This window comes from Neovison vison, chromosome X (assembly GCF_020171115.1).
Source record: "Neovison vison isolate M4711 chromosome X, ASM_NN_V1, whole genome shotgun sequence".
Taxonomy (NCBI): domain Eukaryota; kingdom Metazoa; phylum Chordata; class Mammalia; order Carnivora; family Mustelidae; genus Neogale; species Neogale vison.
The window spans coordinates 52,447,411-52,462,183 of NC_058105.1; the positions used below are offsets into that span (position 1 = coordinate 52,447,411).

The 14,773-nt window shown below is 36.6% G+C and overlaps 1 protein-coding gene across 4 annotated transcripts in view; it reads right to left on the reverse strand.

Annotated features, from left to right (window-relative positions):
• Positions 1–14,773, reverse strand: part of DIAPH2 (diaphanous related formin 2) — a 980,408-nt gene that overhangs the window by 541,016 nt on the left and 424,619 nt on the right. For all 4 annotated transcript variants that reach the window (XM_044235543.1, XM_044235542.1, XM_044235544.1 and 1 more), the window contains one exon: positions 131–232. In XM_044235543.1, coding sequence (XP_044091478.1) covers positions 131–232 — 102 coding nt within the window. The remainder of the gene's footprint in view (positions 1–130; positions 233–14,773) is intronic.

Consider the following 14,773-nt stretch of genomic DNA (forward strand, 5'->3'; position numbering starts at 1 on the left):
GACAATGTTAAATATAACATTATGCAGCTATGCAGTTTGGAAAAAATCAACAACGGAAATGTCCTTTTCACTGTTTCTGATAATTACTACATCACAACACAGTCTGTGGGCCCTTATGTTAGATACATACCACAACTCCAAATTGCTCGGGCTCACAGAGGTCATGATATTCATTCCTCAGCTGTGCTAATTCACTGAGTACTTTCTGCTCTGGAAGATGTTTTACAAGGTTCTAAAAAGAAATAAAAGTATGACAGTTTAATATTTTATTATTAGGACTGTTAAGCCTACATTAACAACTCTAAAAGTGATTACCTAGGATAGTAAGTTTCTGATTACGATCCTGTTATAGGACCAGTGTATACACACATTCTGTCCCAAATAAATAACCAAAAAATGGACTACAATTTAATTTGATTAAATATACAAATGTATTTGCTTTCCATGCACTGCAGTACATAAATGATAATAAAAAGACCATATGGAAGTAAATGACATGGTAAAACTGACTAAATTTCTGGGCCTTAAACCCATATCACATTTTTAAGCTTTATTTTCTATCAAAAGGCAATTCATTTGGAAAAACATAAAAATACTACGTAAAATTAAATCATGTGTAATAACAATAATAAAAGTCTACTCTATTCTTCATAATGGGCAAAGTTTGGAGTAATCTTTAATCTTATGAACCATACCAAGCCTGTAAAAAATCTCCCATTATTTAATTGTACTTAAATACACAATGCATTCCCACTTTAAAGAGAACCTAGCGAAAGCAGTGAAATCTGAATGTTCAAGTCTGATGCTGAAGAGAATCAAAATTGATAAATTCTTCTCAACCTAGTTTATCTTGGACTATGATACAGTTCTAATTATCATTACATTAGCAAGCAACCAACATTTGGGGGACATGTATGGGATTTCAAAAAATATATCAAAGGGAAAAAAGCAGGAAAAGAGATTTAATAAAGTAGGGCTGACACAAAATGGCAGAAAAGTACATTCCAGGGATTGGTTCCACCACAAAAGCAATCACTGAGCTAGAAAGAGTAATTTAAATAAACTACTTCAAAATACTAAAACCTACTTGGATACTCACAACAAGGGAAGTGTTTGTTAAAGGGAAATACTGCTGTTCTGTGGTAAGAGAACAACATGCACAAACAGGTATCAAACTCCATTCCTCAGCACCACTATGAAGATAGTGTCTGTGTCCTTGAGGTGCTGGCTAATGCCACAGTGGGCAGTGGGACTCATGTTATCTGAAATTTAAGGATGTGCATTTTGGTTGGTTTGACAGTTCCCTGAAGGGTCAGTGCAGGTGCTTGCCTTGGTTTCAACTCTCTTAGGTTGCAGTAGCTTCCCCAGATGGCATCTATCAAAAGACTTAAATAGGAACACCTCCCCTACTTTTTGGAGCCAGCCATTTAAGGAAATTTTGTCAGATTACTGGCTGACAGCAGAGATAATAAAACCATAAACTCAGTAACCACATACAAGGAATATACAGCTTGCAACAATTGTTTGGAAAAATTACAAATAGCTACACCTCTCAACAAATAAAACTCAGCAGTCTGTGAGTTGTAGAAAAATCCAAATTCCACAGTTATAAAATACTTAAATGTCTAGTTCTAAACAAAAACAAAAAATTATAAGGCCTGCAAAAAGCAAAACAGAACAACAACAAGAAAAACACACAAAACAAACAAAAAAAATAGGAAGGCTTAAGTTACACATGAAGAAAAAGAAGACTATGACAGAAACTGTCTCTGAAGAAACTCAATTCTGGAATTAGTAGTCAAAAACACTAAATCAACTATCTTAAGTATGTTCAATGAGCTAAAGGAAACCATGAACAAATAAATACATCAACTCTGAGCAGGACCTAAAAGAAGTCCACACTGAGACACATTGAATCAAACTGCCAAGAAAGGAAGTAATTTTAATACAGCAAAAGGGAAGTGAATTCTTACATTTAAGGGATCCACAAGAAGATTAACATCTGATTTCTCCAATGTAAGTAAAAAGGTAGTGGGATAACATATTTAAAGTCCTGAAATTAAAATAATAATAATAACAACAACAACAAACTCTCAACTAAGAATTCTGTCTCCAGCAAAACTATCTTCCTTTAAACAATGATGAAGAAAGTAAGATATTCCCAAATTGACAATAACAAATATAATTTATTGCTAGCAAACCTGTTCTGTAAGAAATACTAATGGAGGGGCACCTGGGTGGCTCAGTGGATTAAGTCTCTGCCTTCAGGTCAGGTCATGATCCCAGGGTCCTGGGATGGAGTCCCCCACTGAGCTCTCTGCTCAGCAGGGAACCTGCTCCCCACCCCCACCCCCCTGCCCACTGCCTGCCTCTCTGCCTACTTGTGATCTTTCTTTGTCAAATAAATAAATAAAATCTTTTCTTAAAAAAAAAAAAAAGAAATACTAATGGAGGTCCTACAGACATAAATAAAAGGACACTAAACAGTAACTCAAAGACATAAGAAATAATGAATAATTATAAAGGTAATCACATAGGTAAATATACAACCGAATGTTATTGTACTTTTCAGTTACAACATTTTTTCCTATGATATACAAGGCAAATGAATAACACAATAATTAGAAATCTATATCAATGATCATACAATGTAGAAAAATGCAATCTGTGACAAAAACAATGTAAAAGGGACAAATATGTATAGGAAGAGTGTATAATATTAAAACTAAGCTCCTATTATTAAAAATGGGCTGTTATAAGTTTAAGGTATCAATTACAATGCCTAAAAAAACTAGTAAGAAAATAACACAGAGATAAAGATGGGAATCAAAATAGTAGGCCACCAAAAAAACAAACAAATAAATAAATAAATATAAAAATAGTAATAGAGAAATTAAGGAACAAAAAAAAACATGTAAGAGATACAGAAAACAGCTAGCTGGAAGAACTAAGCCCTTCGTTAGGAATAATTACTTTAAATGTACATAAATTAAATTCTCCAAGTAAAAGAAAGGGCTTGGAAGATTGGATTTAAAAACAAACATACTTACCTATACACAGTCTACATGAGACTCAGCTTTAAATAAAAAGATAAAAGAGGGTGAATGCAAAAGAATGGAAAAATATCTTCCATGTAAATAGTAACCATATATAAACACACATACACAAAAACAAACTGTGGTGGCTATATTACTGCCAGACAAAATAAACTTGAAATAAAAAATATATAAAGAAACAAAGGATATTCTATATTGATAAAATTTTCAATGCATCAGGAAGATATAATTATAAGCAAATACCCAACTAAAAGCAAAGGTCAAAAATATATGAAATAAAAATTGACAGAATTGAAGAGAGGAAAAGGTAGTTCTAATATAACAGGTGGAAGGGCCGTGGCCGGCTAAATCAGAAGAGCATGCAACTCTTGATCTTGGGGTTATGAGCTCAAGTAGCATGTGGGATATAGAGATTATATAAATAAATAAAAAGAAACTTAAAAAAATGAAATAATAGGTGGAGTAATTTTTTCAAGATTTTATTTATTTATCTGAGAGAGAGAAAGAGAGAGAATGGGGGACAGCAGATGGGGAGGGATGAACAGACTCTGCTATGAGTGTAGAGCCTAATGCAGGGCTTGATCCCACAACCCTGAGATGTGATGACCTGAGCCAAAATGAAGAGTTAAACACTTGGCTTACTGAGCCCCATAGGTGGAGTATTTAATACTCAACTTTCAATAATGGATTGAACAAGAAGACAGAAGAATAACAAGAAAATAGAGAATTTTGACATCACTATAATCCGATTACCCCAAAGAATATTTATACAAAACATTCTTCCTAACAGCAGCAGAATGTGCGTCCTTCTTAAGTGCACATGGAACATTCAAGATATATTACATATCAGACCAAAAATCAACTCCTAATAAATTTTAACTGACAAATCATGCAAAGTATCTTTTGTGATCACAATGGAAATGTCACTAGAAATAAACAGCAAAAGGAAAAGGAGAAAAACCACAAAAATGCCAAAGTAATACTTTTTAAAAAGCAATGGGTAATAGAAGAAATTACAGGGGAAAATAGAAAATATCTTGATATGAATGAAAATGAAAATACAACATGCTACAACTTACAGAATTCAGCAAAAGCACTGCTGAGAGGAAAATTATAGCAATAAACATCTACATTAAAAAAAACACTTTAAATTAATAACCTAACAATATAACTTAAAGAACTAGAGAAAAATCATACTTAAGACAAAGCAAGAAGGAAATGTAAAAATTAGAAAAGAGGTAAAATGTAATTAATTAATTAATTAGAGAACTGAAAAACCAATGAAATTGAAAAACCAATGAAACTGAAAGTTGATTTCAAAACTGACAAATCTTTAGCAGACATTGGTTACCAAAGGGAAAATAAAAAGAGGGAGAGAGAGAAAAAGAGAGACTCTAATAACTAAAATCACAAATGACAGTTGGGACATTATTACTGATTTTATAGAAGTTTAAAAAACATTATAAAAGGATACTATGAATAATTGTACACTAGCAAACTGGATAACCTAGAAGAAATTGACAAATTCCTAGAAACAGACAAACTACCAAATCTGAGTCAAGGGGGAAAAAAAAGAAAGAAAATCTGAGTAGACCTATAACAAGTTAAGGAGATTATTTAAGTAATCAACACCCTCCCAACAAAGAAAAGCCCAGGACCTGATAGATTCACTGATGAATTCCATAAAATATTTAAATAAGAATGAACACCAATCTTTTTGAAACTCTTGCAAAAGTGTTAAGAGGAGGGAACACTTTCTAACTCATTCTATGAAGCCATCATTACCCTGATACCCAGATACAACAACCTCAGGCCAATATCCCTTAATGAAGACAAGTACACATTAAAAGATACAGTAGGCAACATATAGCACAAGTCTCATGGGAAACAACCGTATCATGTTCTGTACATTGTACAAGTTCCCTTTTGTTCTCTCTGCATACATTTTCCCTCCTTCCAGTTAACTCTGCATTTCCATTAAACTCTAGGCCTGCAATGGCATCCACTGTGTAAGTGATGAAATTATGGTTAAAATATGGTTAAAATATCATGCCCTTTCAGAGGAGGGGGCAAGATGGGGGAGAAATAGGAGACACTGTTTCAACAAGTCCCCTAAAGTGAGCTAATTATCTACCAGAACACTCTGAACACCTATGAAATCAGTTTAAGATGCAGGATTATACACTTTTGGATCCCTACCGGGGCAGAAGACACCAGTGGTAAGGTAAAGCGTAGTTCTAAATGATTGAATTGATATCAGAGGATAAACAGAAGGGGGAGGGAGCCACCAGAAGCAACCCATTGGAAAGTAATACTGCAATACGATAGTGCCCTGTGATTGGGAGCCAGCATTAACTTGGAATCTGGTTGAAAACACTCAAAAAGAGCAAAAGATCTTAAGGGGCAGCTGGTGGATTCGGGCAGTCATGGGCCCACGGACCTAGGACGGCCACCGTCAGCGACCATCAGTGACTGAGAGTGTGGGGTGAAGCCTCCAGGCCATGGTCCCTGAGCCACCAGTGCAGGTAAGAGAGTCTGGTGGACACCAGCCAGGACTCTCTAGAACTACAGTCTTTTGCACTCTGCACATGCACTGCACGACTAGGGCCTGAGGCGCACTCCACAGCCCCTCCTGAGAGAGGTCCTTGCAGGTGCTAGCCTGTAGTCTCTAGGACTGGCGAGAGTCCAAGCACTCCCAGCCCAGGCGGGTGTAAAAATCTCAGCTCGCTATCTCTGGTTTGGATCTCTCTGGCAGTCTGCAACACACAGCAGTCCTGGCAAAGGCAGTCACTGGAAGAGGGCTCCCTGGACCAACACAGCTTGCGGTTTTATTAGCACCAGGGTGCAAAGACAAGCGGGAGTTGGTGTGATCCATGGGATGTGGCTGGGGACACGCTATGCTGGTGGGAAGTTGCAGAGGGGGAGACTGTGTGCTCTAACACTCAGAGGAGAACAGACTGAGGCTTATCTGAGATGAGGTCTGGGTGCAGTCTGCTTTCCTCTAAACCTTCAAAGAGATGCCAAGGGAAAAACAAAACAAAACAAAACAAAACAAAACACCAAAAACCACTACCACCACCACCAAGAAAACCTCCAGAGAACAAAAGCCTGAAAACCAGTTTCTCAGGGCCCTAGGATTGAGTCCCACATCAGGCCCTCTGCTCTGCAGGGAGCCTCTTCCTCCTCTCTCTCTCTCTGCCCACTTGTGATCTCTCTCTGTCAAATAAATAGAATCTTTAAAAAAAAAATTATCCGCCATGACCAGGTGGGATTTATCCATGGGATGCAAGGGTGGTTCAACATTCATAAATCAATGAATGTGCTAGAACAAATCAGTAAGAGAAGAGAGAAGAACTACATGGTTCTCTCAAATGATGCAGAAAAAGCATTTGACAAGATACAGCATCCATTCCTGATAAAAACACTTCAAAGTATAGGGATAGAGGGAACATTCCTCAGCTTCATAAAATCTATGTATGAAAAACCCACAGCAAATACCATCTTCACTGGGGAAAAGCTGACAGCCTTCCCTTGGAGATCAGGAACTTGATAAGGATGCCTACTCTTGCCACTCTTGTTCAACACAGTGCTAGAAGACCTAGCAACAGCAATCAGACAACACAAAGAAATAAAAGGTATACAAATTGACAATGAAGAAGTCAAATTCTCTCTCTTTGCAGATGACATGTTACTTTATATGGAAAACCCAAAAAACTCCAATCCAACCTCCCAGAACTCATACAGCAACTCAGTAATGTGGCAGGATACAAAATCAACATACAAAAATTAGTTGCTTTCTTATACACTAACAATGAAAATATAGAAAGGGAAATTAGAGAATCGATTTCATTTACTACAGCACCAAGAACGAAGATATCTGGGTATAAACCTAACCAAAGAGGTAAAGGATATGAACTCAAGGAACTACAGAACATACATGAAAGAAATTGAAGACACAAAAAGATGGACGAGCATTCTATGCTCATGGATCGGAAGAATAAACATTGTTAAAATGTCCATAGTGGCTAGGGCAATCTATACTTTCAATGCTATTTCAATCAAAATTCCACCGGCATTTTCCAAAGAGCTGGAACAAAAAACCTTAAAATTTCTATGGAATTAGAAAAAACCCCGAATTCTAAAGAAATGTTCAAAAAGAAAAAAAAAAAAAAACTGGGGGTATCACGTTGCCTGATTTTAAGGTTTACTACAATGCTCTGATCACCAAGAAAGCATGGTTCTGGAACAAACACAGACACATAGATCAGTGGAACAGAGTAGAGAGCCCAGATATGGACCCTCAACTCTATGGTTAAATAATCTTCGGCAAAGCAGGAAAAAATATACAGTGAAGAAAAGACAGTATCTTCAATAAATGGTGCTGAGAAAACTGGACATCTATGTATAGAAGAAAGAAACTCATCCATTCTCTTATACCATACACAAAGATAAACTCAAAATGGATAAAAGACCTCAATGTGAGGCAGTAATTTGTCAAAATCCTAGAGGAGAACATAGGCAGTAACCTCTTTGACATTGGCCATAGCAACTTCTTTCAAGATATGTCTCCAAAGGCAAAGGAAACAAAAGAGAAAATGAACTTTTGGGACTTCATCAAGATCGAAAGCTTCTGCACAGCAAAGGAAACAGTCAGCAAAACAAAGAGGCAACCCACGGAATGGAAGAAGATATTCACAAACGACATGGGCTGATATCCAAGATCTGTAAGGAACTCCTCAAACTCAACACAAACAAAACAGATAATCATGTCAAAAAATGGGCAGAAGACATGAAAAGACACTTCCCCAAAGAAGACATATAAATGGCTAACAGACACATGAAAAAATGTTCATCCTCATGAGCCATCAGGGAGATTCAAATCCAAACCACACTGAGATACCACCTTACACCAGTCAGAATGGCCAAAATTAACAAGATATTAAACAACAAGTGTTGGAGAGGATGTGGAGAAAGGGGAACCCTCTTGGTGGGAATGCAAGTTAGTGCTGGTACTTTGGAAAACAGTGTGGAGATCCTTAAGAAATTAAAAATAGACCTTCCTATGACCCTGCAATTGCACTTCTGGGTATTTACCCCAAAGATACAGATGTAGTGAACAGAAGGGCCATCTGTACTCCAATGTTCATAGCAGCAATGGCCACAGTTGCCAAACTGTGGAAAGAAGCAAGATGCCCTTCAAGGGATGGATGAGTAAAGAAGATATGATCCATATACACTATGGAGTATTATGCCTCCATCAGAAAGGATGAATACCCAACTTCTGTACCAACATAGATAGGACTGGAAGAGATTATGGTAAGTGGAATAAGTCAAGCAGAAACAGTCAATTAAATGGTTTCACTTACTTGTAGATCATAAGGAATAACATGGAGGACAGGAGGAGAGGGAGAGGAGAAGTAAGTTGGGGGAAATTGGAGGGGGAGACAATCATGAGAGACTGTTGACTCTGAGAAACAAACTGAGGGTTTTGGAAAGGCTGGGGGTGGGCGGTTGGGTGAGCCTGGTGGTTGGTACTATGGAGGGCACATATTGCATGGAGCACTGGGTGTGGTGCATAAACAATGAATTCTGGAACACTGAAATGAAATAAAAAAAAATCATGACCTTTCACTTAAAAGAAATATGAATACAGAGGTGCCTGGGTGGCTCAAAGGGTTAAGCCTCTGCCTTCAGCTGAGGTCACAGTCTCAGGGTTCTGGGATCGAGCCCCGCACCGCGCTCCCTGCTCAGCAAGAAACCTGTTTCTTCCTCTCTCTTTGCCTGCCTCTCTGTCTATATGAGTCAAATAAATAAATAAAATCTTAAAAAAAAAAGAAATATGAAAACTGATGTAACAACATGTACCTACAACGAAATAAAATTAAGAACATCCATTATTTTGCCTCATTAATATAATATTTTTATAAAATGAAAAGTAAATACCCCTTTATTATTTCCATTCTTCCAGAATTTTCAATGCATGTAAATTACTCAATTGTTTTTTAAAAATTTTTCTGTTAATGGGATTTTTGGTAAAGTATGTTATTGTGAAAAGCAAAGAATCAGTTTGGGCACTTTCAAAATTTTTAGTACAAGGCAACTAAGGTAGAAAGATTAAGAACAGTATTAAAATTATCAGAAGTATCAATTCTGCATATTTCAAACTTTTCTTTATTTTTTCTTTTTAAAGATTTTATTTATTTGACACACAGAGAAAGAAATCACAAGTAGGCAGAGAGGCAGGCAGAGAGCGGCAAGGGGGGGGGAAGCAGGCTCTCTGCTGAGCAGAGAGCCCAATGTGGGACTCGATCCCAGGACCCTGAGATCATGACCTGAGATGAAGGTAGAGGTTTAACCCACTGAGCCACCCAGGCACCCCTCAATCTTTTTATCTCAATTTTAACCATGAAAAGAAGTACAATAGAATGAATCAGGCTTAAAATAAAATTTCAGCTCAGTATGTGAAACACTGTTATTTTGTTTCTCTTCGAGCTGTATGTAACCTGTTAACTCCTCTTCACAATGCAGGCTCCACAGTAGGTGACATACCTTCTCTTTTTCTGTTCAGCTATGTGAAATATTTAACACATTCAGCAGACTTAGATGTATTGATTCTGGATACCATTTTATGGCTGTGTTACAAACTTATATAAATGTCAGTGCTTAGTATGTTCTATTTATAAGTAAGATTTGGAATAAAACTCTCTCATGTGTAACAAATGCAGACTACTATTATACTATTTATTGTATAATAAATCAGCTTCCATTAGAATCCCATGTTGCAACTGGCCATCACAGTCTATCCCTAAGACACCTGATTTTTTTTTACATATATACTAAACTTTATACACAAAGATGTATTATAAGATTGAACATTAATACGTTTTCATGCCCATAAATTCCTGTATAGAAGAGGCAGGAGGATATGACGACAGACGAGAGACAAACCAGTACTCATTTGCCTCCACTCTCTTTCACTTACTCATCAAAAGCATATCAAGAGAAAAAATGAACAATACATATATATACAGGTTCAAGGCATGGTTTGAGACTCAAGTGGACAGTCCTAGGAATCACCTGTACGTCCATTTGTATGGTAGACTAAGGGGTTTCCGGGGAGAGAAAATTCCTGCCTAACTGTACTGTAGCATGCAATAAGAAATCCAACCTGTATTTTAAAATCAGGAAGAAAGCCTGCATTTTAAAAAGGACTGGACGGGGCGCCTGGGTGGCTCAGTGGGTTAAAGCCTCTGCCTTCGGCTCAGGTCATGATCCCAGGGTTCTGGGATCGAGCCCCGCATCAGGCTCTCTGCTCGGCGGGGGGCCTGCTTCCTCCTCTCTCTCTGTCTGCCTCTCTGCCTGCTTGTGACCTCTGTCTGTCAAATAAATAAGTAAATAAAATCTTTTAAAAAAAAGGATAAAAAAAAAAAAGGACTGGAGAAGTGAACTGGGGAAAACTGGTGGGGGAGACAAACCATGAGAGACTGTGGACTCTGAGAAACAAACTGAAGATTTCAGAGGGGAGAGGGTGGGGGGATGGTTAAGCCTGGTGGTAGGTATTAAGGCGGGCACATATTGCACAGAGCACTGGGTATTGTACATAAACAATGAATCTTGCCACATTGCATCAAAAACTAATGATGTATTGTATGGTAACTACCATAACACAATTAAAAAAAGAAAAAAATGGATTGGAGTGATTCTGAGTGCAGCTTTTGTATTTCTTCATTTTATCACCAGGCCCAGTTTGCCTACACTCAACATAGTTAAACGTCTGCTGTGGTAAGGGAGCTGTGTGATGAGCACTATACTAGTCAATTTTACTTTAAAAAGAGAGAAAGGAAGAAACAAATGTTTCTGTATTTTGAACACAACACCCCATACCCTTGGCACCTAGAGGTCTTTAGTATACAGTAGCTATGGCCCATGGGAAAACTCCTCCCCTCTCCCAAATTACAGTCATCCTTAGTAGAGGCTTCAAAAAGGAAATGAGGAAAATTACCCACAGCTACCACATGATAGCTGACAAATTTAGTATGGGATGCAAGAGATATTTTTGGAGACCCCTAAAAACATCCAATGTAGGAGCTTTTGGAAAGAGTTGGGGTTCTGCAACAGTAACTAGAAATAAAAGAAAAATCCAGGTGAACTAATGAAGACTGGACAAGTATTTTAAACTTAAAAAAATTTAAAACAGCTTTTGACTTTTGGTAGATTAGTGATACCATCACTACTTATATTCTCTAAAAAAATTGCAAAGGTGAGTTCTGACATACTCTATAAGTAAAAAACTATTCATAATAGAAACTAGAAATTCTAAATTTTAAAATGCAAATTTAGATTCTGACAAATTGTGAGGTGAAAGGCAAATATCCTATAAAGTTGCACTCCTTCCATTTCTCCCTGCCACTACTCCTGTTTACTACTGAGCATCTTCTTTCAAATACTTGAAGGTTTGTGTTTAAAAGATCGATTCCCAGTCAATATGAAAGTTTCATCCTAGAAAATGTCAATGAGCGGAAGTTCACAAACAAAACAAGAAAGTGGAAAGCAGTAACTATGTCACAAAATGAGATTTTTCTTCATCAAAAGATGTAAAAATGTCTTCATCAAAATATGTAAAAACATATCACAAACCCACTTTCTGATGATTGTCACTGTTATGTGAAGAATTTATCCTAATAGACTATGGGCTTTTAAGTACTTTTTACATTTTTACAATTACTCTATAATACCTCCAAAACTTAATTTCCTTTCAATGTTAACTGCACACTTAAAGGTTAGTTAAGTGAAAGTATTGAACCGTAATGCCCTTTCCTTCTTGCCAAAACATAACCTTTCTTTTTTGTCTGATATCTCATTAAGTAATCTGAGTAGTAGAAGAGTCGAGTTAGGTTCACTGCAATTAAGTCTATCATTCCCCACATAAATGAACTGGGGCCAATATTTCTTTTTTAAATTTATCATTTATTCCTTTAAAAATACATTATTACAGTATATGTTATGAATAGACATAGAAGTATAATATACATATTTATATTTCATACAGAATTATATACTATATAAACATAGGAGATGTATATATATGTATACAAAACAGATTTTGACTTATATTTATAAATACTTTATTTCCTTTTTTAAATCCAGACCAGAAATGTTTCCCCAAACTCCTGAATAAATCTCTGTGATTTTAACACAACACTCTTCCATTTTATCTAGTTAAAAAACTCAATCCCTGGGGCAGCTGGGTGGCTCAGTGGGTTAAGGCCTCTGCTTTCGGCTCGGGTCATGGTCCCAGGGTTCTGGGATCGAGCCCCACATCGGGTTCTCTGCTCAGCAGGGAGCCTGCTTCCCTTCCTCTCTCTGCCTACTTGTGATCTATCTGTCAAATAAATAAATAAAATACTAAAAAAAAAAACCCTCAATCCCTTCACTATGTTACTTCATTATATGTTTTTCAATACCTTCTCATGGCAGGTCTCAAATAATGTGAGTATATTTCATATTCTTTTTTTATATTTTTGTGCTCTTGTTCTTTGGGTTAAATGGCATAAACACTGATGCTGGGCCTGGCTCTATACTTATTTTGTGTTTCATTGATTCATGCAGCTAATATATCCTGGCTGCCAAACATGAGACTGCCACAATGTTAACCATTAGAGATTCTGCCCTCATGGAGATTACAGGTTCAAAAGAGTCATATATAGTCCTAACTACACATTTGAACCATAATCAACATATGACTGACAGTGATTTGTGTTGCATTTAATTCCAAATATATTTCTTGTCAAGTGGTCATGCCACAATTCTCTCCTTTTGCTTTGATTACTAAGATTTCTACAACTCCTATAATAGACTCTAAGAGCCAACTAAAGTATGTTAAAATGCTGATTAACTGGCCTAAAGCATTCAAGGGGAGCTTTACTAGCCCTCTCCGGAGAGCCACTCCTTTAAAATATTAGTTGAAAAAAGGATATACAAGCATTGAAACCTTGATGAGAAAATTCCTGACCTTGGAGTATAACAACTGTGTCTTCCAAAGAGGTAGGCTTTGACAGGTTGCCTACCTATTTATTCATCAACTTATCCTACGTAAGGAAACTTTTCCTAAAGAAATTGTTCTAAATTCTTAGACTTAATATTAACTCCAGTCCTCTAGAAAATTCATGGACCCTCCCAGGATCTGTGTTACCTCAGTGTTAATAATGCCAATCAAATGGTTCGAGCTCTCACCATGGGTAGCCAGCTTCAAGTTCCTTGTTTCTAACTGACAGTCCCACCTAGATGTCCTACCATTAACTCAAACTGAACAAATCTAAAGGAGAATTCATCTCACTCGGACCTCTCATTCCTACCTTTTATCAGCTTCTACAAACAGCCCCATCCTGCCAACAAGAACTGGTATTATCTCCATCTTCTAAGCTTTCAAACTGGAAATTACCCCTCAGTCACAAGTTCTGACAACTCTTAACAGCAAAACGTCCTTGGAGTTCCATCCATTTACATTCTACAGCCAAAGATATACGCACAGAAATAACATGGTAATCAAACATTTCCTAACTTAAGCTCAATTAAATTTGTCAAAGTAATCTAGCTCTGTAGTAGGTTAATGGAGATCACAGATATATTTACAACTTCTATAAAACTAAACAGAAAAATTGTGACTTTGTACATAGAAAATTCAACTCCTGCTAATGTCATGATCCTATCTCCAGAGGAAGTGCACTGCTTTCTAAAATAATTTATACGGGGGGCACCTGTGGGGCTCAGTGGGTTAAGCCACTGCCTTTGGCTCAGGTCATGATCTCAGGGTCCTGGGCCCCGCATTGGGCTCTCTGCTCAGTGGGGAGCCTGCTTCCCCCTCTATCTCTGCCTGTCTCTCTGCCTACTTGTGATCTCTCTCTCTGTCAAACAAATAAATAAAATCTTTTAAAAAAATTAAAAATTTAAAAATAAAGTAATTTATGATTTACACTGAAACTGGAAGATAATTACTAACATTATTCTTTTGACGTTAATTATCTTCTATTTCATTTTTCAACTGCTTTGTACTCAAAAATAAAAATCAGACATCATATTAAACCTAAAAGGTGATTTTTATAATTAGAAATGTAGAATATACAGAATGAATGACTATTAATATTAAATAAAATATGAGGTGCATATGTCCAGGTCTAGCTGAAGTATGTTATACCTAGATACAACACAGACTAATCATGTTATTAATATTCTTCTACATATTATATAATTTAAATGTATTTTAAATTAGCATACTTCAAATAAATTATAAAATATATTCTCTTATAAGTAGGCAAACTGATATCCTCAGATACATAATAGAATAGATTCTTATCTGTTAAAACAAGTAACAAATATATAATATCCTGTTTATGCCATACTCAGCTTTCATTAGATATCACCTTAAAATGTCCATCACAAACTGCCACAAATACAAGGATGCATTATTATTAAATATTATATACAGATGTTTTCAAAGCTGCATATTACTCTAACAGTCAATACAAGTACCTAGGTAATTTGAAGAGTGCTAACAGCTTAGAGATCTTGAAATGAGAGTACTGCAATGCACTTGATGTGGAATACCCCAAAAAACTACCTGGAAATTTCATCAAACTCTACAGGGGTATATACTCATGCTATAATCTATCAATTCACATCACAAAGTCAGTGCTTCTCTGTCCTGATTTTTGTTTGAA